General features: G+C 49.3%; 1 protein-coding gene across 1 annotated transcript in view; it reads right to left on the bottom strand.

Annotated features, from left to right (window-relative positions):
- Positions 1–22,994, bottom strand: part of ANTXR2 (ANTXR cell adhesion molecule 2) — a 168,109-nt gene extending 145,115 nt beyond the window's left edge. Inside the window, exons 1-6 of the mRNA XM_038759122.1 lie at positions 21,091–22,994; positions 20,869–20,940; positions 18,304–18,375; positions 4,539–4,620; positions 2,738–2,845; positions 2,535–2,603 (exon numbers count right to left, since the gene is read on the bottom strand). Of these exons, the coding sequence (XP_038615050.1) occupies positions 2,535–2,603; positions 2,738–2,845; positions 4,539–4,620; positions 18,304–18,375; positions 20,869–20,940; positions 21,091–21,233 (546 nt within the window). The 5' untranslated portion in view covers positions 21,234–22,994. The remainder of the gene's footprint in view (positions 1–2,534; positions 2,604–2,737; positions 2,846–4,538; positions 4,621–18,303; positions 18,376–20,868; positions 20,941–21,090) is intronic.
- Positions 22,995–25,282: the final 2,288 nt, after the last annotated feature.

Below are 25,282 nucleotides of genomic sequence, written 5' to 3'. Positions count from 1 at the left end.
TTCCTGATTCCAAGGACAAAAGGCAAAGCTAGGCCAACTTTCCAACTGGAATGTGAAGAAGCAGGGAGTCTCGGCGGGCGGGGGAACCGATGTCATCACTGTGGGGAAATGGCCAGCATGGGAAGCCACCCCTGAGGAAACCTTAATTGTGGTATTTGTTAAGCGCTTACTATATGCCAGACACTGAACTAAGCACTGGGATTGATACAAGCTAATCGGGTTGGACGCAGTTCCTGTCCCATATTGGGCTCACAGTCTTAATCCCCATTTTACAGATGAGGGAACTGAGGCCCAGAGAAGTAAAGTGACTTGTCTGGGGTCACGCAGCAGACAAGTGGCAGAGACAGGATGAGAAATTAGGTCCTTCAGACTCCGAGGCCCAAACTCTATCCACTAGGCCACGCTCACCTGGGATACAGGTGGGCAAACTAGCAAACACACTTCCTCAGGATCCCCACTGATTTCCCAAACTGGTCTAGATCCTTCCAGGGGCTGGGAGAGTCTGACCATTCCCTATTTCATTCCCTCTCTTTCTAAGCAGCCTGGCTTAGTGGAAAGAGCATGGGCTTTGGAGTCAGAGGTCATGGGTTCGAATCCCAGCTCTGCCACATTTCTGCTGTGTGACCTTGGGCAAGTCACTTAACTTCTCTGAGCCTCAGTTACCTCATCTGTAAAACGGGGATTAAGACTGTGAGCCGCACGTGGGACAACCGGATCACCTTGTTTCCCCCCAGCACTCAGAACAGTGTTTTGCACATAGTAAATGAAAATCCACCTGTATATATGTATATATGTTTGTATGGATTTATTACTCTATTTATTTATTTATTTTATTTGTACACACTTATTCTATTTATTTTATTTTGTTAATATGTTTTGTTTTGTTGTCTGTCTCCCCCTTCTAGACTGTGAGCCTGCTGTTGGATAGGGACCGTCTCTATATGTTGCCAACTTGTACTTCCCAAGCGTTTAGTACAGTGCTCTGCACACAGTAAGCGCTCATTAAATACGATTGAATGAATGAATGAATAATCCTGCAATTGCCTGCTTTGTGACCTTAGGCAAGTCACTTAACTTCCCTAGCCCTCAATATCTTCTCCTGTGAAATGGGGATTGAACACCTGTCTTCCCTCTTACTTAGACTGCATGTCCCAAGTGGCACTGGGCCTGTTGGACTTAATCATCTTGTATCTACCCTAGCACTTGGTATAGTGCTTGGCAAAGAATAACTGCTCAATAAATACCATTGATTGATTGATGAAAAACGGCCTCAATTATCATAATTATTAGAGATAATAATTATGTCTCCCCCTTCTAGACTGTGAGCCTGCTGTTGGGTAGGGACCATCTCTATATGGTGCCAACTTGTACTTCCCAAGCGCTTAGTACAGTGCTCTGCACACAGTAAGCGCTCAATAAATACAATTGAATGAATTAATAATAATAATAATAATGGCATTTATTAAGCACTTACTATGTGCAAAGCACTGTTCTAAGCGCTGGGGAGATTAGAAGGTGATCAGGTTGTCCCACACGGGCTCACAGTCTTCACCCCCATTTTACAGATGAGGGAACTGAGGCCTACAGAAGTGAAGTGACTTGCCCAAAGTCACACAGCTGACAGTTGGCGGAGCCGGGATTTGAACCCATGACCTCTGACTCCAAAGCCCGGGCTCTTTCCACTGAGCCACGCTGCTTCTCAATGAATGAATGAATGAATGAATATGAATAAATAAATTACAAATATAATAATAATAATAATGGTATTTGTTAAGCGCCTACTATGTGCAAAACACTGTTCTAAGCGCTGGGGGGATACAAGGAAATCAGATTGTCCCATGTGGGGCTCACAGTCTTAATGTCTATTTTACAGGTGAGGGAACTGAGGCAAAGAGCTGTGAAACAACTTGCCCAAGGTCACACAGCTGACAAGTGGCGGAGCCGAGATTAGAACCCATGACCTCTGACTCCCAAGCCCGTGCTCTTTTTTTTTTAAGGCAGTTGTTAAGCACTTCCTATGTGCAAAGCACTGTTCAAAGCGCTGGGGGGGATACAAGGTGATCAGGTTGTCCCATGGGGGGCTCACAGTCGTAATCCCCATTTTACAGATGAGGTAACTGAGGCACAGAGAAGTTAAATGACTTGCCCAAGGTCACGCAGCAGGCGCGTGGCGGAGCTGGGATTCAAACCCATGACCTCTGACTCCAAAGCCCGGGCTCTTTCCACTGAGCCACGCTGCTTCTCTAGGAAGCATAATCTAGCTTGGCTCAGTGGAAAGAACACGGGCTTTGGAGTCAGAGGTCATGGGTTCAAATCCCGGCTCCGCCAATCGTCAGCCGTGTGACTTTGGGCAAGTCACTTCACTTCTCTGGGCCTCAGTTACCTCATCTGGAAAATGGGGATTAAGACTGTGAGCCCCCCGTGGGACAACCTGATCACCTTGTAACTCCCCAGCGCTTAGAACAGTGCTTTGCACATAGTAAGCGCTTAATAAATGCCATTAGAAAAAAAAAAAAAAAGGATAGGACACCCACCTGCTCTTGTTCAAAATCAAGAACCCCGACACAATAAACTCGGGCTCCCAAGCTTCTGGATTCAGCCGCCTGGCCCGAAAAGACAGGAAGAAGGGACATACTGATGAGAATACAGGCTTCCACCCACGGTGGCCCATGCCCCCGCTCCCGCACTCGCCCACCCCCCACCTCCCAACCCCACCGAGCCTCGGTTCCCCACTCACCATTTTCTCCGCAAGCAACGGCACCATCCCGTCCAGTTTACCGTCCGTCAGGGCGATCACCACGCTGGAGGTCTTCGGCCCTCCCGCGTTTTGAATTTGTTCATTTGCCTGAAATCGAGAAGAGGCGTGACCGGCCCGCGATCCTCCAGCTGAATTGGGAAATTTGACACGGTCCACGGAGCCCTGCCTGCGTTGGAGTCTTCCTTTCAATATTGAACCAAAACTCGCCATTCTGGTCTACTCAGGCATGATGAAAAGTGACAGCCAGCAGTGGTTAGGAACACTGGATTTCATTATCCGCTGGAATAATGGAAGGACAGCCGGGCACTGTTCAAATGGAGTTTAAGCTGTTCCAACAATGCCTTCTTAATAAATAGTAATAATGGCATTTATTTATTTATAATCATCATCATCATCATCAATCGTATTTATTGAGCGCTTACTATGTGCAGAGCACTGTACTAAGCGCTTGGGAAGTACAAATTGGCAACATATAGAGACAGTCCCTACCCAACAGTGGGCTCACAGTCTAAAAGGGGGAGACAGAGAACAAAACCAAACATACTAACAAAATAAAATAAATAGAATAGATACGTACAAATAAATTAAATAAATAAATACATAGAGTAAAAAAAAATGTACAAACATATATACATATATACAGGTATATACATATATACAGGTTATATATATATACATATATAATGGCAGTCCTTCTACACTGTGAGCCCACTGTTGGGTAGGGACTGTCTCTATATGTTGCCAACTTGTACTTCCCAAGCGCTTAGTACAGTGCTCTGCACACAGTAAGCGCTCAATAAATACGATTGAATGAATGAATGAATTAAGCTCTTACTATGTGCAAAGCACTGTTCTAAGCGCTGGGGAGGTTACAAGGTGATCAGGTTGTCCCACGGGGGGGCTCACAGTCTTAATCCCCATTTGACAGATGAGGGAACTGAGGCCCAGAGAAGTTAAGTGACTTGCCCGAAGTCACACAGCTGACAATTGGCAGAGCCGGGATTTGAACCCATGACCTCTGACTCCAAAGCCCGGGCTCTTTTGCACTGAGCCACTCTGCTTCTTAGAAACTGTCCAGAACTGAGGCTGTCAGAAATGAAAAATCTGACAAGACAGAAGTAAAATCCTGTGTGCTTTGGGACAGATACTTGTTGTCAGATCATGATAATATCAATAATGGTACTTGTTAAGCACTTACTGTGTGCCGAGCACTCTACTAGGCTCTGGGGTAGATACAAGATCATCAGGTCCAACACGGGGCTCACATTGTATGAAAAAAGAACAGATATTGAATCCTCATTGTACAGTTAGGGAAACTGAGGCCCAGAGAAATTAAGTAACTTTCCCGACGTCACACAGAGGACAACATGGGGCTCACGTTGTAGGTACAAAGGAGAATAGACACTGAATCCTCAATGTACGAAGAGAACAGATATCAAACCCTCTTTGTACGTAGGAGAACAGATATGGAATCCTCACTCTACACTTAGGGAAACTGAGGCCCAGAGAAATTAAGTGACTTTCCCAAGGTCACACAGAAGACAACATGGGGCTCACATTGTAAGTAGGAAGGAGAACAGATATTGAATCGTCATTGTACATTTAGGGAAACTGGAGCCCAGAGAAATTAGGTGACTTGCCCAAGGTCATACAGCAGACAAGCGGCAGAGCCGGGATTAGAATCCAGGTCCTCTGACTTCCACGTCCATGCGCTATCCACTAGACCACGATTAAACAATAGCCAACCCCTCCCAACGTAACAAGAAGAAAATAAACTTACCTTTTGTATTCCTAAGTGTATGTACGTCTCTCCTGCCGGTTGGACTTGTTTTAGATCTGTGAGGCCCTTGTTTATTTCATTTCTGTGAACAATTGGAAAACATCAGAATAAAAGGCAACATGGATAAACACAAACTCAGAAGTTAAAAAAAAAGTACTAACAAATAGAAAGTGGAACGGGCCTCCACTCCATGAGTGTGAGCAGCAAAATGGACCCACGAAATGAATCCACAAAGGGCACACAAGAAACACACCACAAATCACCGCCAGCCAGCTTACCCTCAAGGAACGCAGATGAAACACACCCACAGAGTCAGGCTTTCAAGTCGACTTTCAGTCAGATTTTGCCAACTTGTACTTCCCAAGTGCTTAGTACAGTGCTCTGCACACAGTGAGCGCCCAATAAATACGATTGATTGATTGATTGGCTCTTCCATTTAACCCACATCGGCCAGGATCCCGTCATTGAAAGGTCCCCTCTCAACTCTGGACTACCAAGACGGGCAAGTCATGGACCAGGGGTAACTATTACAAGCCTATTCTTGGACTTGGATTCCACCCTGGCCCTTGGATTTGCATCTTCTGTGAGCCCTCTGTGGGCAGGGATTGCCTCTATTTGTTGCTGAATTGTACTTTCCAAGCACTTCGTATAGTGCTCTGCACACAGTAAGCGCTCAATCAATACGACTGAATGAATTCACCCCTCCCTCAGCCCCGACAACCCTCATATACCTATCCCTAATTTATTTCTTTATATTAATGTCTGTCTCCCCATCTAGACTGCAAGCTCGATAATAATAATAATGATGGCATTTATTATGCGCTTACTATGTGCAAAGCACTGTTCTAAGCGCCGGGGAGGTTACAAGGTGATCAGGTTGTCCCACGGGGGGCTCACAGTCTTCATCCCCATTTTATTCATTCATTCATTCAATCGTATTTATTGAGCGCTTACTGTGTGCAGAGCACTGTACTAAGCGCCTGGGAAGTACAAGTTGGCAACATATAGAGACAGTCCCTACCCAACAGCGGGCTCACAGGCACAGAGAAGTGAAGTGACCTGCCCGAAGTCACACAGCTGACAATTGGCGGAGCCGGGATTTCAACCCATGACCTCTGACTCCAAAGCCCGGGCTCTTTCCACAGAGCCACGCTGTGGGCAAGGAACGCGTCTATCAACTCTGTTATACTGTACTCTCCCAAGCGCTTAGTACAGTGCTCTGCATCCAAAAAATACGACTGATTGATTGCTTATAGGTGGGACAACAGATTGAGAAGAAAAGAGTGGTGAAGAGTTCCATATGCAACAGATTTGGGGGCTACACACAGCTCAGGAACAGTTAACCGAGGCCAGCTCTTGGCCTGGAGCTTGTCCTGTGAGCAGTGGGGGCCAGAGCCAAGTTTTCCGGTGAAAAGATCCAAAACCAAGCACATCTATCGGGGCCCTGTTCTCTCTTCTGGAGACCATTTGGTTCTCGTGAAACAGCGGTGTCACTGTGACATCCAGATGAAGGGCTTTGGCTGCTTTCAGCTACAAATAGCCAAGACCTGCATCCAGTCACGAAGGAAACTTATGTAATAATAATAATTATTATTATGGTATTTGTTGAGCGTTTACTGTATGCCAGGCACAGTACTGAGGACAAGCAAATTGGGTTGGACACAGTCCCTGTCCCGCAAAGGGCTCACAGTCTTCATCCCCATTTTACAGATGAGGGAACTGAGGCCCAGAGAAGTGAAGTGACTTGCCCGAGGTCACACAAGTGGCGGAGCTGGGGTGAAAACCCAGGAACTTCTGATTCCCTGGCCTGTGCTCTACACCACGCTGCTTCATTCAATTCATTCAACTGTATTTTATATAATGACATTTATTAACTGCTTACTATGTGCAATCAATCAATCAATCATATTTATTGAGCACTTCCTATGTGCAGAGCACTGTACTAAGCACTTGGGAAGTACAAATTGGCAACATATAGAGACAGTCCCTACCCAACAGTGGGCTCACAGTCTAAAAGCACTGTTCTAAGCACTGGGGAGGTTACAAGGTGATCAGGTTATTCCACAGGGGGCTCACAGTCTTAATTCCCATTTTATAGATGAGGTAACTGAGTCACAGAGAAGTTACACCACGCTGCTTCATTCAATTCATTCAACTGTATTTTATACAATGGCATTTATTAAGTGCTTACTATGTGCAAAGCACTGTTCTAAGCACTGGGGAGGTTACAAGGTGATCAGGTTGTCCCACAGGGGGCTTACAGTCTTCATCCCCATTTTACCGATGAGGTAACTGAGGCACAGAGAAGTTAAATGACTTGCCCAAAGTCACACTGCTGACAATTGGCAGAGCTGGGATTTGAACCCATGACCTCTGACTCCAAGGCCCGTGCTCTTTCCACTGAGCCACACTGCTTTTGAGCACTTACTGTATGCAGAACACTGTACTAAGTGTTTGGGGGAGTACACTACAACAATCAACAGACATGTTCCCGGCCCATTCATTCACGTTTATTAGCCCATTGTTGGGTAGGGACAGTCTCTATATGTTACTGACTTGTACTTCCCAAGCACTTAGTACAGTGCTCTGCACACATTAAGCACTCAATAAATACAATTGAATGAATGAATGAATGAATTGAGCGCTTACTGTGTGCACAGCACTGTACTAAGCACTTGGAAAGTACAATTCAGCAACAGAGACAATCCCTCCCCAACAACGGGCTTATAGTCTAGAAGGGGGAGACAGACGACAAAACAAAACAAGTAGACTGGCGTCAATACCATCAAAATAGATAAATAGAATTATAGATATATACACGTCATTAATAAAATAGAGTAATAAATATGTACAAATTTACACAAGTGCTGTGGGGAAGAGGGTAGAGCAGAGGGAGGGAGTAGGGACATAGGGAGGAGAGGAGGAACAGAGGAAATGCGGGAGCTCAGTTACATTACTATCCATCTCCCCCTCTAGACTGTAAACGCTTTGTGGGCAGGGAATGTGTTTAATTCACTTAGCGCGTAGAACGCTAATTAAACATTTAACCAAAAAAACACATAGTAAACACTTAACAAATACCATAAAAAAAAGAGGGACGGAGGCAAAGTTTGGGGGTGCGAGCGCTCGGAGGCTCCTCATGGCCGACAGGAGTAGCCACGGTGACCCTCAAACGCAGGCCGAGAGTGTCTCCATGTTTTTCCGTGTCCGGATCCTGTCTTCCCAGGGCTAGGGGACCCCAATCCCGCTCCCAATATTCCCGCCCACCCCCACAGCTACTCCCGGTGACCGCAGAGGACTGTTCAGCCTGCAGCTGTGGCCTGGATGGAGGAGTTCAGAGCAGCCCAGGCTCTGACTCCGAAGGGGTCAGGTCACCAGAGGCTTGGCTTCAAGCCGAGTTTCCCGGGCAAAATCAAGTTCCCTTTGTTTGAACCACAAACGCACTGTTCTGTGCAGGCTCAAAGACAGCAGCCTCTCTCTCTCGCTCCCGGCGAGTTTTTTCTGTGGTCGTTTATGCCGACCCGCTGAAGGCTGTTTGCACGAGTTCGGACAACCCGGACCATCCCTGTGGGATAATAATAACAACTTTGGTATTTGTTAAGCACTTACTATGTGCAAAGCACTGTTCTAAGCGCGGGGGAGGATACAAGGTGATCAGGTTGTCCCATGTGGGGCTCACAATCTTAATCTCCATTTTACAGATACAGTGAGGAGGTGAGCGGTGGCCGAGGAGCGGAGGGTGTAAGGGCTGGGCTGGAGAAGGAGAGAAGGGAGGTGAGGTAGGAGGGGGCGAGGGGATGGACAGCCTTGAAGCCGAGAGTGAGGAGTTTTTGCTTGATTTTTAGGTTGACAGGCAACCACTGGAGATTTTTGTTCATTTGGATCTGAATCTGGGTCCAAAGAGGGCTCCTTGGCCCTTTTGACTCCATCAGCTAGACAAGCTACCTGAAGATGCCACTTGAGCAATCCTAACCCATCCCCACAGAGCCTCTCGAACAAAGCCACGAGAAGCAGCACGGCTTACTAATAATAATAATGGCATTTATTAAGTGCTTACTATGTGCAAAGCACTGTTCTAAGCGCTGGGGAGGTTACAAGGTGATCAGGTTGTCCCTCGGGGGGCTCACAGTCTTCATCCCCATTTTACAGGGCTTAGTGGAAAGAGCATAGGCCTACTAGTCAGCGGACTTGGGTTCTCAACCCAGCTCTGCCGACGGCTTGCTTGGTGACCTTGGGCAAGTCACTTAATTTCTCTGTGCCTCATTTAAGAGCAAAGGCCTAGGAGTCAGAGGACATGGGTTTGAATCCCGGCTCTGCCACTTGGGCAAATCACGTCCCTCCTCTGTGCCTCAGTTACCTCATCTGTAAAATGGGGATTAAGATGGTGAGCCCCATGTGGGGCAGGGACCGTGTCCAACCTGATCACCTTGTCTCTTCACCAGTGCTTAGAATAGTGCTTGGCACATAGTAAGCACTTAACAAATATGAATGATTACTACTATGGCTATCACTATGATATAGGCTGTGAACCCCATGCGGGACAGAGACTGTGTCCAACCTAATTAACTTGTAACTACCCAAGCATTTAGAACAGTGTTTGACACATAGTAAGCACCTGTGGGCAGGGATCACTCCACCATCTTGCCCCCTCCTACCTCACGTCACTTCTCTCAGAAGCAGCGTGGCTCAGTGGAAAGAGCCCAGGCTTTGGAGTCAGTGGTCATGGGTTCAAATCCCGGCTCCGCCAATTGTCAGCTGTGTGACTTTGGGCAAGTCACTTCACTTCTCTGGGCCTCAGTTACCTCATCTGTAAAATGGGGATTGACTGTGAGCCCCCCGTGGGACAATCTGCTCACCTTGTAGCCTCCACAGCGCTTAGAACAGGGCTTTACACATAGTTATTATTATTATTATTCTCTTCTAGAATCCAGCCCGTACACTTTGCTTCTCTAGTGCTCACCTTCTCACTGTGCCTCCATCTTGCCTGTCTCGCCGCCAATCCCTACCCCACGTCAATCAATCAATCAATCAATCATATTTATTGAGCACTTACTGTGTGCAGAGCACGTTCTGCCTCTGGTCTGGACCACCCATCCTCCTCTAATTTGATACACAACCACCCTCTCCCACTTCAAAGCCTCACTGAAGACCCATCTCCTCCAAGAGGCCTTCCCAGATTAAGTCCCACTTTTCCTCATCTCCCATTCCCTTCTGCGGCACCCCGAGTTGCGCCGTTTGCTCTTCCCCTCTCCCTGCCCCACGGTGCTTATGTATATATCTGTCATTTTATTTATTTGTATTGACGTCTGTCTCCCCGACTGTAGACTTTGAGCTCGTTGTGAGCAGGGAATGTCACTGTTTATGGTTGTGCTGTACTTTCCCAAGTGCTTAGTACAGTGCTCTGCACACAGTAAGTGCTCAATGAATGAATGAATGAATGAAAAGGGATCATGTCTACCGACTCTACTGCATGGTACCTTCCCAAGAATTTACTGAGTACAGTGCTCTGCACAGAGTAAGCACTCAATAAATACCACCGATTGATGGATCGATCTCGGCCAGGGCTCAGGGATGCTACTTCTAGCATTATCCGTCTCTAGATATTGCCGACTGGTACTTCCCAAGCGCTTAGTACAGTGCTCTGCACACAGTAAGAGCTCAATAAATACGATTGAATGAATATTTATTACTGTATTTATTTTACTTGTACATATTTGCTATTCTATTTATCTTATTTTGTTAATATGTTTTGTTTTGTTGTCTTGTCTCCCCCTTCTAGACCGTGAGCCCGCTGTTGGGTAGGGACCGTCTCTAGATGTTGCCAACTTGGACTTCCCAAGCGCTTAGTACAGTGCTCTGCACACAGTAAGTGCTCAATATATACGATTGAATGAATGAATGAATTATGCAGTTTCAACTTTCCCAATGTATTACCCCCCCTTAGCTTCTCGGGATTCACCTAGGACCCCTTCCCCTTTTCCCTGAAAGCAGTGTGTACTGGAGGGAAGAGCACAAGAGCAGGAGTCAAAAGACTTGGGTTCCAATCCCGGTTCTGCCATTTGCCTGCTGTGTGACTTTGGCCAAACGCTTAATTTATCTTGACATCTGTGAAATAGGGATTAATTACCTGTTCTCCCTCTCTCTTAGACTGTGTCTCATAAGGGATCGTGCCCAAGCTAAATGTATCCATCTCATGCTTAGCACATAGAAAGTGCTTGACAAATATCCCATTAATTATTCTGGGTATGGTAAGTGCTTAACACAGACCATAATCATCATTATTACAATTGATGATGATGGTGATGATGGTATTTGCTAAGTGCTTACTATATGTCAAGCACTGTGCTAAGCTCCGGGGTAGATATAAGGTAATCAGGTTGGACACTTTCCCTGTCCCAAATGGGGCTAACAGTCTTAATCCCCATTTTACAGATGAAGTCACGGAGGCACAGAGAAATTAAGTGACTTGCCCAAGATCACACAGCATACAAGTGCGATCAGAAAAGCATTGTGGCTCAGTGGAAAGAGCCCAGGCTTGGGAGTCAGAGGTCATGGGTTCTAATCCCGGCCCTGCCACTTATCAGCTGCGTGACTTTGGACAAGTCACTTCACCTCTCTGTGCCTCAGTTACCTCACCAGGAAGATGGGGATTAAGGCTGTGAGCCCCAGGTGGGACCACCTGATTACCTTGTATCTCCCCCAGTGCTTAGAACAGTGCTTGGCACATAGTAAGCGCTTAAATACCAAAATTATTATTATTATGAAGTGGTGGAGCCGGCATTAGAACCCAGATCTTTCCGACTCCCAAGACAGTGCTCTATCCACTAGACCATGTTGCTTCCCTCATGCCAGGAGCATTGACAATTCCCCTCCTCCACGCCCATCTGCTCCCTGACCCCAGAGGTTTTCCATTTCCCAACAAATGAGCACTTCAGCCCTCCCTGGGCTCCCAGCCAGCCCCTCCTCCCACCTCTTTGCCCAAAATAAAGAGGCCCTTCTCTAGGAAAGGACTGACACTTTCTTCCTCATCATCATCGATTGTATTTATTGAGCGCTTACTGTGTGCAGAGCACTGTACTAAGCGCTTGGGAAGTACAAGTTGGCAACATGTAGAGACAGTCCCTACCCAACAGTGGGCTCACAGTCTAAAAGGGGGAGACAGAGAACAAAACCAAACATACTAACAAAATAAAATAAATAGAATAGATATGTACAAGTAAAATAAATAAATAGAGTAATAAATATGTACAAACATATATACATATATACAGGTGCTGTGGGGAAGGGAAGGAGGTAAGATGGGGGGATGGAGAGGGGGACGAGGGGGAGAGGAAGGAAAGGGCTCAGTCTGGGAAGGCCTCCTGGAGGAGGTGAGCTCTCAGTAGGGCCTTGAAGGGAGGAAGAGAGCTAGCTTGGCGGATGGGCAGAGGGAGGGCATTCCAGGCCCGGGGGATGTCGTGGGCCGGGGGTCGATGGCGGGACAGGCGAGAACGAAGTACGGTGAGGAGATTAGCAGCAGAGGAGCAGAGGGTGCGGTATCTGTGATACCGACCGCCTTACCACAACCTCTACTTGTTCAAAATACCTGGGAAGTACCAGACTAGAGGAGAACAAGTTCTGTAGAAGAGCCAACTTTCTTCTCCCCATGAAAGCCGGGCACAGGGACAGCACAGGTAAATGGAATCAGTTAATACAGAAAAATATCAATTTTAGCCAAAGGTCTCAACTGCCCCACAAAGTCTTGTCAACCAACCCAAAAGCAGCAAAATGGGGTTTTTTGAGCATCATCCTCCTTGACTTTCCCAGGCCCTGTCCCCGAATCCCGCCGAGAACTGAAATGGAAGACAGGCAAGAGGAGAAGAAGGAGAAACCAGAAGACCAGGATAATCCACAAACTGACTCATCAGCCCCTGGATAATCAAGAGTCACTGCTCTCCATTTCTTTTTAATCCCGGCTCTGCCACTTGCCTATTGTGTGACCTTGGGCAGCAAATCACTTCTCTCCTCAGTTACCCCATCTGTGAAATGGGGATTACGACGGTGATACCCACATGGGAGAGGGACCACGTCTAACTAGACCTGATTTGCTCGTATCCACCCCAGTGCTTATTACAGTGCCTGGCACATAGAAAGCACTTAACAAATACCAGAATTATTATTATTGTTGCTGTTAGGATTCCAGTCAGAACCCAGAGTTGTTTATTCTTTGAGAATCTCTAGTAGCAGATATACCTATGGTTTCAAATCAGAAGCCTAAAGGCTCCAGTCTAGATCATATAAGCCGGACTCAACAGCAAGAAAGCTATTGTGAAAGTTCATCTCTTCACCCCTTAAACCTCCTGCCCCACCAAACTGGGCCAGAGAACACAGACCCAGGCTCAAAACCATCCGGGTCAATTCTGGGAGGGGGTGGTTTGAGGAGTGGAACAGGAATTCTGCCTTAAAGCATCCTCTGCATTGAGCAGTGTGGTCTAATTTATAGAGCACGGGCCTGGGAATCAGAAGGAACTGGGTCCTAATCCGGGCTCCACCACTTGTCTACTAAGTGGTCAAGTCACTTCACTTCCCTCTTTACAGTTCCCTATAAAATGAGGATTAAGACTCCGAGCCCCACGTGGGACAGGGACTGTGTATTGTATATATGTGTATATATATATATGTATATATATGTATATATGTATTGTATATTGTATATTGTATATATGTATTGTATATATGTTTGTACATATTTTTACTCTATTTATTTATTTATTTGTACATATCTATTCTATTTATTTTATTTTGTTAGTATGTTTGGTTTTGTTCTCTGTCTCCCCCTTTTAGACTGTGAGCCCACTGTTGGCTAGGGACTGTCTCTATATGTTGCCAATTTGTACTTCCCAAGCGCTTAGTACAGTGCTCTGCACATAGTAAGCGCTCAATAAATACGATTGATGATGATGATGATGTGTCCAACCTGTCATCTTGTATTTTCCCCAGTGCTTAGTACAATGTCTGGCACAGAGTAAATGCCTAACAAAAACCATAAAAAAAATCCAGCCCAAGGCCAGCGAACTTAACTTTCCTCACCCTCAGCTGTGTGCGTACCCATTTGCCTGATAAAGCTAAGGCCTGGAATTCCAGCAGTCCACACTCCAGGATTCGTCCACGGTCAAAATTGCCTTCCCAAATGGCCCTGTCCCAGAGAGATAATACCAGCAGCCAAAGAACACCAGTCTGATCCAGGCTTTTCCAACAGTAAATCGGGAATTGTATCCTGATTTGGTTCTCAATCACCTTTTCTCTAGACTGTAAGCTCACTGTGGGCAGGGAATGTGTCTTGTTTATTACTGTACTCTCTCGAGTGCTTAGTACAGTTCTCTTTACACAGTAAGCGCTCAATAAATACAATTGGCTGACTGGCTGTAGACCGCAGAAGGAGCCAACCAAGCGCTGATGCGGAAGAGTGAGTTGTGGAGAGGCAGAGGAGGATGTGAGAAAGATGTTATCTTTCTGGGCTCATCCCTCCCCAAGCAAGGCGAACTTCCTCAATCAATTAATTAATCCATCACTCATTAACTGAGCACTTACTTCGGGCAGATCGCTGTACTAAGCCCTTCAGAGAGTACAGTGCAACAGAGCTGGCAGAGACGGTCCCTGCCCTCAAGGAGTTTACATTCGAGGCAGGGAGACAGACATTCACATAAATAAATAATTTATTCCTGATCCGGATCCTCCCGAGGGAGGCCCCGGGAGCTTCCTGAAGCAGGGAATAGTTGGTCCCAAACTCCCAGTAAAGAGCTCCCAAACAGAAAAGAGTGCAGCCCCTTCTGGGGAAAAGCCCCCACAGGGGCCCACCAGCCTGCTGGAGTGTACCAATAATAATAATTATGGTATTTGTTAAGCGCTTACTATATGCCAAGGACTGTTTATAGCGCTGGGGTAGATACAAGGTCATTAGATTGTCCCACATAGAGGCTCACTACCACACAGGGCAATCAATGGCGCAGAGACATGCTTGCTTACACACCCATTTCTCCCATTCAGGGTTCCCAGGAAGCTTCCCTGCTGTTTGGTTAATCCACCTGAATATTCATTCAATCGTATTTATTGAGCGCTTACTGTGTGCAGAGCACTGTACTAAGCGCTTGGGAAGTCCAAGTTGGCAACATATAGAGACGGTCCCTACCCAACAGCGGGCTCACAGTCTAGAAGGGGGAGACAGAGAACAAAACCAAACATATTAACAAAATAAAATAAATAGAACAGATATGTACAAGTAAAATAATAAGACAACCATACAGGTATTTACAACTAGAGAGGTTCAAAATAAATAAGTTGAGGGGACCCATATATATGAGTGCTAAGGAGGGTGTAGATAAATTCCTAAGTGCCAGTTGGCTGGAGGGATATGAGATAGGGGAGGGAAATGAATCAGGGAATACTGGTTGGAGGAGGTGGGACTTTGATGATGGGGAAAACTGTGGAGGGAGAGAAGTCCAGGCCAGGGGGACGGCGTGGTGAGGAGATGGAGCAGGAAAGTTAAGCAAAGATGCCGGGATTGCATGCTAACACAACCACTGATGCAGTCCTTTCACAGAAGTGATCCACTGGTCTTGCACTGTCACTGAACATCTTTAGCAACACACAGCAAAACAGTAGTTGCAACTTCCTGACATGACGACATGCAAGAAAGTGAGGCAACAGGCCTCATCCGTGTTGTCTTCTACTATTTGGCTGGGGGCAGAGAAACACCCTTAGGGTAGAAATGGTGGTGGCACTTACTGAGCACCTACTGCCTGGAATACACTCTACTAAAAGCCTGGGGCATTCAACAAGACCACAAGAAACGTCCGCCGCACTAAAGGACCTTGTGAATCATTTGTTCCAGTTCTTCTTTTCTGAAGAACATGGAGACATATTTCCAAAAAAGGAAGAAGCTGCCAGAGGGGTGGGAAACCACCTCTAGGAAATCAGTGGGCACACAGGAAGGTATGGGTTTCTTCGAGAAAAAGGAAAAGAAAAACAAACTCTGCGGTGGGGAAAAGCGTTAAGCAATTCAACGTGCCACCAATGAACAGAGTGTGATTCATAAAATGACACAGAGGAACAAGAAAAGACTGATGTTGTTAGTGGTCAAAGAGTCAGCTGAGGGTTCATAGATCCAGCCAAGAGGAGCCTTCAGAGACCTGCAAAGAGGAATGCTTCCATCTCGTTCAGAAAGCTGATCAGAAACTGCTTTATTTCCTGTAAAATGCTCTAAAAGAGCAGTGGTGTGCTCTAGTGGAGAACTTTGGGGCAAGAGATCTGGGTTCTAATCCCAGCTCTGTCCCTTGCCCGCTCTGCGAATCGCTTAACTTCTCCGCTCCTCGGTTTCCTCACTTGCAAAATGGGGATTGAATATACGCTGTCTCCCCTAACCTCTATTAGATGGACAGCCCTGTGTGGGACAGGGACTGTGTCCAATCCGACTGTATTGTATCTACACCTGTGCTTACCACAGTGCTAGGTATCTAGTAAGCATTCAACACCACTATTATTATTATTATTATTATTATTATTATTATTATTATTATTATTATTATGAAGCATACTATGGCAAGATTCTCTGGGAGACTTCATTTTTTCTGAATTCAGAACCAAGACACCTTTTCAAAGCTTTGTCACAGAACAAAAATTTATTTAAAATAACTGATTTCTCTGACTACTGGTAGTCAGGGAAATACTCTTTGTGTGCAACTGGAGGAAATGCTGATTTACCATTCAGATTTCCTGTTGATTCTTTCATTTCCTCTGCAGGTCAGAGCTCCCTGTTCACCGTCAGCTCTGCGGCCTTACTCTCCCCTCCTCCAGAGTGACGGCTCTTTTAGGACACAGTAAATTCCCATTTGGCACGGATGCTGCCGGAACCAGCTAATGAGTCCCGTGCTAAAACATCCTGGTCTGGGGGCTAATTTCTGTTTGACTCCCAAGTCAGGAAGACTCCAACTGGTTCTGACAAAAGCCATCCCCTCCATCTGTGTTTAATCAGACTTTGGCTTTCCGCTCTCTCTTCTTGAGCTTTCAGCCTCAAACTGAAAGTTCGCCGTGGGCAGGGAACGTGTCTACCAACGGTTTTCATTCATTTATTCGGTCGTATTTGAGTGCTTACTGTGCGCAGAACTCAGTATAATAATAATAATAATGGCATTTATTAAGCGCTTACTGTGTGCAAAGCACTGTTCTAAGCGCTGGGGAGGTTACAAGGTGATCAGGTTGTCCCACGGGGGGCTCACAGTCTTAATCCCCATTTTCCAGATGAGGTAACTGAGGCTCAGAGAAGTGAAATGACTTACCCAAAGTCACACAGCTGACAATTGGCAGAGCCGGGATTTGAACCCATGACCTCTGACTCCAAAGCCCGTGCTCTTTCCACTGAGCCACGCTGCCTCTCTCTAGCCACGCTGCTTCTCTCTCAGTACCAAGCGTTTGGCAGAGTACAACACTAAACAGACACATTCCCTGCCTTGATGATAATAATAATAACGATGGTATTTGTTAAGTGCTTACTATGTGTCAAGCACTATTCTAAGCGCTGGAGTAGATACAAGGCAAGCAGGTTGTCCCACGTGGAGCTCTGAGTCTTAATCCCCATTTTACAGATGAGGTAACTGAGGCCCAGAGAAGTGAAATGACTTGCCCAAAGTCACACAGCTGACAATTGGCAGAGGCGGGATTTGAACCCATGACCTCTGACTCCAAAGCCCGTGCTCTTTCCACTGAGCCACGCTGCCTCTCTCTAGCCACGCTGCTTCTCTCTCAGTGCCAAGCGTTTGGGAGAATACAACACTAAACAGACACATTCCCTGCCTTGATAATAATATAATAACGATGGTATTTGTTAAGTGCTTACTATGTGTCAAGCACTATTCTAAGTGCTGGAGTAGATACAAGGCAATCAGGTTGTCCCACGTGGAGCTCAGAGTCTTAATCCCCATTTTACAGATGAGGTAACTAAGTGACTTGCCCAAAGTCACACAAGTGACAAGCGGCAGAGCCAGGATTAGAACCCACGACCTCTGACTCCCAAGTCCGTGCTCTTTCCACTAAGCCACGCCCTACTCTCCCAAGCACTTGGTACAGTGCTTTTTTTGGCGGGGCATTTATTAAGCGCTTACTATGTGCAAAGCACTGTTCTAAGCGCTGGGGGGATACAAGGTGATCAGGCTGTCCCACGTGGGGCTCACAGTTATCATCCCCATTTTACAGATGAGGTAACTGAGGCTCCGAGAAGTGAAGTGACTTGCCCGAGGTCACCCAACAGACACGTGGTGGAGCTGGGATTCGAACCCATGACCTCTGACTCCAAAGCCCGGGCTCTTTCCACTGAGCTACGCTGCTTCTCAACAGTCAGCGCTCCATAAATACCACTGATGATGACATTAACACGCCAGCTCTCCCTAATTCGGCAACGTTTCACCGTTTCAACCAACGCAGGTCTGGGTCCAGAGAAAAACAAAATCCCAGCATGTCCACGGTATTCCCGAGATCCCGGCCTATTACTTTGGCTCGATTCCCTTGAGTGGCTTGAGAATTCTTAAAAGCTCCAAGCCCTCCGCCCATACCCGAGACTGTGAGCCCACTTTTAAACTGTGAGCCCACCGTTGGGTAGTGACTGTCTCTATATGTTGCCAATTTGTACTTCCCAAGTGCTTAGTACAGTGCTCTGCACATAGTAAGCGCTCAATAAATACGATTGATGATGATATCTCCGGTCAAAGTCCGGGGCAAAGGATAAGACACGTACCTGCTACCGGTCAACGGCAAAATGATAGTCGCTTGGGAGGAAAACACGATGAAGGAAAATCTCATCCGTGGGCTGCAGGGCAAGAAAATGGGAAATGAGAGGTTAGTGTGACGGAGAACGAAAGCGTCTTCTGGTGGGCTTCGCTCCGGGTGCCAGGCCTGGGAAAAGCACAGCTCTGGGGTCTCAGGGGTTTGGGGCTGGACAATTATTCTCCTTCACGACCTCAATGGATCTTTGGGCCTTAAGCGCTTAGTACAGTGCTCTGCACACAGTAAGCGCTCAATAAATACGACTGATTGGGCCAAAAAGCAATGGTCTCAACCAAGGACCTGCTGGAGTGAGAAACAGAGTCTTGGGGTGTGAGTTTCGGGGCCTACCGAGTTTACTCTAAGGCCCCTTTAATGGTATTTGTTCATTCATTTTGTCCTTCAGTTGCATTTAATGATGGCTTACTGTGCGCCGAGCACTGTACTACAGCAGCAGTGCGGCTCAGTGGAAAGAGCACAGCCTTGGGAGTCGCAGGTCATGGGTTCAAATCCCAGCTCTGCCACTCGGCAGCTGTGTGACTTTGGGCAAGCCACTTCACTTCCCTGGGCCTCAGTTCCCTCATCTGTAAAATGGGGATTAAGACTGTGAGCCCCACGTGGGACAACCTGATCACCTGGTATCCTCCCCAGCGCTTAGAACAGTGCTTGGCACAGAGTAAGCGCTTCACAAATACCATCACTGTTATTACTAAGCACTTGGAAAGTACAATACAGAAATAAAGAGAGGCAATCCCTGCCCACAACAGACTTACAGTCTAGAGGCGGGGAGACAGACATCAAAACAAGTTAACAGCCATCAATTTGTTAAGTGCCTACTATGTTTTTCATTATTATAATAATAATAATAATAATAATAATTGACATTTGTTAAGTGCTTATTATGTGCAAAGCACTGTTCTAAGCACTGGGGAGGATACAGGGTGATCAGGTTGTCCCACGTGGGGCTCACAGTCTTAATCCCCATTTTACAGAGGAGGGAACTGAGGCACAGAGAAGTTAAGTGAGTTGCCCAAGATCACACAGCAGACATGTGGTGGAGTCGGGATTCAAATCCATGACCTCTGACTCCAAAGCCCGTGCTCTTTCCACTGAGCCACGCTGCTGTATAATACACGCTGCTGTATAATAATAATTATAGCATTATTATTATACTCTAAGTCCCCTTTTAAGGTATTTGTTAAGTGCTTACTATGTTTTTCATTATTATTAATATTATTATAATTATTGCTACCTCTGGGCACCTTCTTTCATGTTTTCCTCTGAAACTTGTGGAAGCAATGTGGCCTACTGAAAAGAGCATGGGCCTGGGAATCTGAGGACCTGGGTTCTAATCCCAGTTCTACCATTTGTCTGCTGTGTGGCCTTGGGCAGACGACTTCACTTCCCTGTGCCTCGGTTCCCTTATCTGCAAAATGGGACGGTGAGCCCCATGTGGGACCTGATTATCTTGTATCTACCACAGCACTTAATACAGTGCTTGGCACATAGTAAGTGCTTAACAAATACCACCATTATTACTACTGCCCCAGAGTTTAGTACACCGCTTGGTATCTAATAAGCGCCTACTCAAGATCACCAGGGCAAAGTATAATTTTCTCCCTCAGGAGTGTCCACCCAAGAAAGCTAGGTAGTAAGCGCCCAATAAATGCCATTGATAAATTGATTCCCCAGAATGAGAGCTAAAGGCGGCTCACAGAGGGAGAGCCTGGATTCCCAGCATGGACAAGTTTACATTTTAATATTGGGAAAATACGCTTATCTGCTGCCAATAGCTGGAAGCGTGGCTTGCCCGAGCCTCTGCAGATTTGTTTGAAGTTCCCTGCAACAAAACTTTCAAAATGTTTTGATCACCCAGGCCTGTTTAACGGCAAACATTTGGGCTAACAAGACGGAAGGCAATATTGAAGGATGCGGCTCCCCTTTCTGGGTACTGGTGAGCCTTAGTTTCCTCCTGGAGCTCCTTATCCTTTAGCAGAAAGTTGCGGGGGGACACGCTTAACTGCTTCAAATCCTTGCCCGGGAGATCCCTTTAGTCCCGAGAACCCCAACAAGCCCTGGTTCTCTCCACACAAGAGGGGCGAGCCGATCCGACGGCCCTAATGCTAGGAGAAAATCATTTTTTCCCGGAGCGGTTAAATTTTAAACCAGTCCCACCCCCACTAACGGTGCAAGCGCATTTACTTGTCCTTAAAAATGTCCCAAGCACATTTGGGTTGGGGAACACGTATGCATTTCAGACTCTGCGGCCTGATTTGGGTTGGGGGAGGGCCACGTGACGTTGGAGGGGAACTGAGGCACGGCCCGGGATGGGGCTGGGGGGGGGAGATGCGTCAGTTTTTCCTGGTCCGGCGGCTGACCAGGATCAAGGGAAGCGCAAGGCCGGCTGACCAGCTGGCCGGCCTCTCCCTAAGCCTTTGTCTGGGCCTGGGAAGCCCCTTCCCCGGTGAGTGGGGCACCCCAGGGGTATCCTCAGAGCACCATCCCACCCACCCCCCTCAGATCGGGGTCCCCTTCCTACCTGACAAATCGGTCCGTGAGCTGCTGGACAAAATCGTAGATCTCGATCCAGTTCTCGGACACGCTGCCAGACCTGCGGGGAGGATTGGGTGGGTTAGGGCGGAGTGGGGGGAGCCCCTCGGTGACCCCGGCTTGGGTCAGGAGCCCCCCACCCAAGGGACTGGTGACCAGAAATGAGGAGTTGGCGGCCACCGTGGCAGCCCCCCGAGGGACTTAAACTTACTTGTCCAGCACAAAGTAGAGGTCGAAGGCGCCGTGGCACGACGACTGGTCCTGGGCTTGTCCCAGGCTGATCAGCGTCAGGGCCAGGGCTAGCCGCAGCCCCCCGAGGGCCCACCCGGCCCGGCACGGCTCGGACCCCATCATCCCGGCCCCTTCCCCTTGGCGACCCCCAATGAACGGAGCGGTCAAGGACGAGGACTGGCCGGAGGCTGCCCAACACAAAGGGAGTCGCGGAGCCCGCCGACTCGGCCCAAATCCCTCACAACTACAGTGCCCCCGAAGATCGTCAGATGGAGGGGTGCCCCTGAAGATAGTGGGGTGTCCCAACAGGCCGCCTGACCAGCGGAGTTTAGCGGGACGTCCTAGGAGACAGTGTGGTGTCCCAGCAGGCCGTCTGACCAGAGTTTAGCGGGGTGATCCTGCAGACAGTGGGGTGCCCCGGCAGCCCGTCTGACCGGCAGAGTTTAGCGGGGTGCTCTTGTAGCTAGTGGGGCGTCCCGGCATGCCGTCCGACCAGAGTTTGGCAGGGTGTCCTAGTCGACCAGCAGCGGTTAGGGGGGTGCTCCTGCAGACAGTGGGGAGTCTCAGCAGGCTGACCCAGCAGACCGTCTGACCAGCAGAGGTTAGCGGGGTGCTCCTGAAGATAGTGGGGTGTCTCAGCAGGCCAACTGACCAGCAGAGATCAATGGGGTGCTCTTGTAAGCAGTGGGGGGGTGTCCCAGCAGGCCGTCTGGGCAGCAGAGTTTAGTGGGGTGCTCCTGCAGGCACTGGGGTGTCCCGGCGGCTCTTCAGACCAGCTGAAGTTAGTGGGGTGTCCTGGTGGACAGTGGGGTGTCCCAGCTGACCGTCAGTCCAGCAGAGTTTAGTGGGGTGCTCCTGCAGGCATTGGGGTGTCCCGGCGGATCTTCAGCCCAGCAGAAGTTAGCAGGGTGTCCCGGCGGATCTTCAGCCCAGCAGAAGTTAGCGGGGTGTCCTAGGGGACAGTGGGGTGTCCCAGCTGACAGTCACCCCAGCAGAAGTTATCGGGGTGTCCTAGGGGAGAGTGGGGTGTCCCAGCTGACAGTCAGTCCAGCAGAGTTTAGTGGGGTGCGCCTTCAGGCAACGGGGTGTCCCAGCAGATCTTCAGCCCAGCAGGAGTTAGCGGGGTGTCCTAGCGGACAGTGGGGTGTCCCAGCTGACCGTCAGTCCAGCAGAGTTTGGGGGGTGCTCCTGCAGGCAACGGGGTGTCCCAGCAGATCTTCAGCCCAGCAGGAGTTATCGGGGGGTCCTAGGGGACAGTGGGGTGTCCCAGCTGACCATCAGTCCAGCAGAGTTTGGGGGGTGCTCCTGCAGGCAACGGGGTGTCCCAGCAGATCTTCAGACCAGCAGGAGTTATCAGGGTGTCCTAGGGGATAGTGGGGTGTACCAGCAGGCTGTCTGGGCAGCAGATGTTAATGGGGTGCTCCTGCAGGCACTGGGGGGTCCCGGCGGATCTTCGGCCCAGCAGAAGTTAGCAGGGTGTCCTAGGGGACAGGGGGATGTCCCAGCAGACTGTCTGGACAGCAGATGTTAATGGGGTGCTCCTGCAGGCATTGGGGGGTCCCGGGGGATCTTCAGCCCTGCAGAATTTATCGGGGTGTCCTAGGGGACAGTGGGGTGTCCCATCTGACCGTCAGTCCAGCAGAGTTTGGGGGGTGCTCCTGCAGGCAGCGGAGTGTCCCGGCCGATCTTCAGCCCGGCAGAAGTTAGTGGGCGGGGGGGGGTTCCTGAAACCGTCAGACGGGCGGTGGGGGGTCCCTGAAAACCGTCAGACGGGCGGCGGGGGCTCCCTGAAGACAGTCAGGAGGTGGGGGGCGGCAGCGGGTGCGGCGGGCACCAGCGTAGGGAGGGCCCGGTGGTGGGCGGGCTGGTCCCGGCCGTTTGGACGGGCGGACAATGTCCCGCAATGGCCGCCCCCGCCCCCGCCCCCCGGCAGCCCACCGGGGCCTCCGCCGGCCCCGACGGCCCCGCCCCCGACACGCCCCCACTCCGCCTTGTCCGGGCCACGCCCCCCGCCCGGCCTCGCCCGGGATTGGCCAGAACGCTCGCTCTAGGCCACGCCCTCGGCCCGTCCTCGCTCGGGATTGGCCAGGGAGCTCGCCCTAAACCACGCCCCCTCCCCGTCCTCGTCCGGGATTGGCCAAGGCGCTCGTCCTAGGCCACGCCCATCCAAAGCCACGCCCACTCCTGTCCCTGCCACGCCCCCAACCCGTCCTCGCCCGGGATTGGCCAGGGCGCTCGCCCTAGGCCACGCCCCCAACCCGTCCTCGCCCAGGATTGGTTGGAGCGCTCGTCCCAGGCCACTCCCCCATCCAAAGCCACGCCCACTCCCGTCCCTGCCACGCCCCCACCCTTCCTCGCCCTGAAGTGGCCAGGACCCTGGCCCGAGGCCAAGCCCCCACCCCGTCTTCGCCCAGGATTGGCCAGTACCCTGGTCCTTGTCCACGCCCCCACCCCGTCCTCGTACGGGATTGGCCAGGGCGCTGGCCCTAGGCCACGCCCCCATCCAAAGCCACGCCCACGCCCTTCCCTGCCACACCCCCACCCTGTCATCGCCCGGGATTGGCCAGGGCGCTGGCCCTAGTCCACGCCCCCACCCCGTCCTCGCCAGGGATTGGCCAGGGCGCTGGCCCTAGGCCACGCCCCATCCAAAGCCACGCCCACGCCCTTCCCTGCCACGCCCCCACCCCGTCCTCGTCCGGGATTGGCCAGGACGCCCGCCCTAGGCCACGCCCCATCCCGTCCTCGTGCGGGATTGGCCAGGCCTCTCGTGCTGGGCCACGCCCCCTACCGGCCTCGTCCGTGATTGGCCAGGCCTCTAGTGCTGGGCCACGCCCCCATCCTCCTCCGGGATTGGCCAGGCCTCTAGAGCTAGGCCACGCCCCCCCATCGTCGTCCGGGATTGGCCAGGCCGCTCTACCTAGGCCACGCCCCCTAATAGGCCACGCCTCCACCCCGTTCTGAGAGAAGTCTGCCCTTACTCTCCTAGATCTGAAAAGGAACAGCGATGGGGCAGGAGGGGGGGACATTCATTCATTCATTCAATCGTATTTACTGAGCGCTTACTGTGTGCAGAGCACTGTACTAAGCGCTTGGGAAGTACAAGTTGGCAACATATAGAGACTGTCCCTACCCAACAGCGGGCTCACAGTCTAGAAGGGGGAGACAGATGACAAAACAAAACATATTAACAAAATAAAATAAATAGAATAAATATGTACAAGTAAAATAAATAGAGTAATAAATATGTACAAACATTTATACATATATATAGGTGCTGTGGGGAGGGGAAGGAGGTAAGGCGGGGAGTGGGGAGAGGGAGGAGGGGGAGAGGAAGGAGAGGGCTCAGTCTGGGAAGGCCTCCTGGAGGAGGTGAGCTCTCAGTAGGGCTTTGAAGGGAATGAATTAATTCATTCAATTGTATTTATTGAGTGCTTACTGTGTGCAAAGCACTGTACTAAGCGCTTGGAAAGTTCAATTCGGCCACAGATAGAGGCAATCCCTACCCCACAACGGGCTCACAGTCTAGAAGGGGAAGGTAGACAACGAAACAAAACAAGTAGACAGGAAGAGAGAGAGAGAGACAGAGACAGAGAGAGACAGAGAGCGTTTGAGAGACTGAAATAGAGACACAAAGAGAGAGTAGGTGTGAGGGAGAAACAGACAGAAGTGTGTGTTTGTGAGAAACAGACAGAGTGCTTTGTGTGAGAGAGATAAACAGAGATGGAGGGGCAAAAAGTGTGTGTGTAAGAGACAGAGACACAGAGTATGTGTGTGTGAGAAAAACAGATAATAATAATAATGGCATTTAAGGGCTTACTATGTGCAAAGCACTGTTCTAAGCGCTGGGGAGGATACAAGGTGATCAGCTTGTCCCACTTGGGGCTCACAGTCTTAATCCCCATTTTGCAGATGGGGTAACTGAGGCCCAGAGAAGTTAAGTGACACAGCTGACAAGCGGCAGAGCCAGGATTTGAACCCACAACTTCTGACTCCAAAGCCCAGGCTCTTTCCACTGAGCCATGCTGACAGATGGAGAGTGTGTGTGAGAAACAGAGACAGAAAGTCAGAAAGTGTGTGTGTGAGAGAGAGAAATGTGTGTGAGAGAAAGAGACAGAGTGTGTGTGTGAGAGAAACAGAGACAGAGTGTGTGTGAGCGAAACAGAGACAGAGTG

This window comes from Tachyglossus aculeatus, chromosome 17 (genome assembly GCF_015852505.1).
Source record: "Tachyglossus aculeatus isolate mTacAcu1 chromosome 17, mTacAcu1.pri, whole genome shotgun sequence".
Lineage (NCBI taxonomy): Eukaryota > Metazoa > Chordata > Mammalia > Monotremata > Tachyglossidae > Tachyglossus > Tachyglossus aculeatus.
The sequence above is the reverse complement of the archived record's forward strand: the minus strand, read 5'-3'. Positions and strand labels throughout refer to the sequence as shown.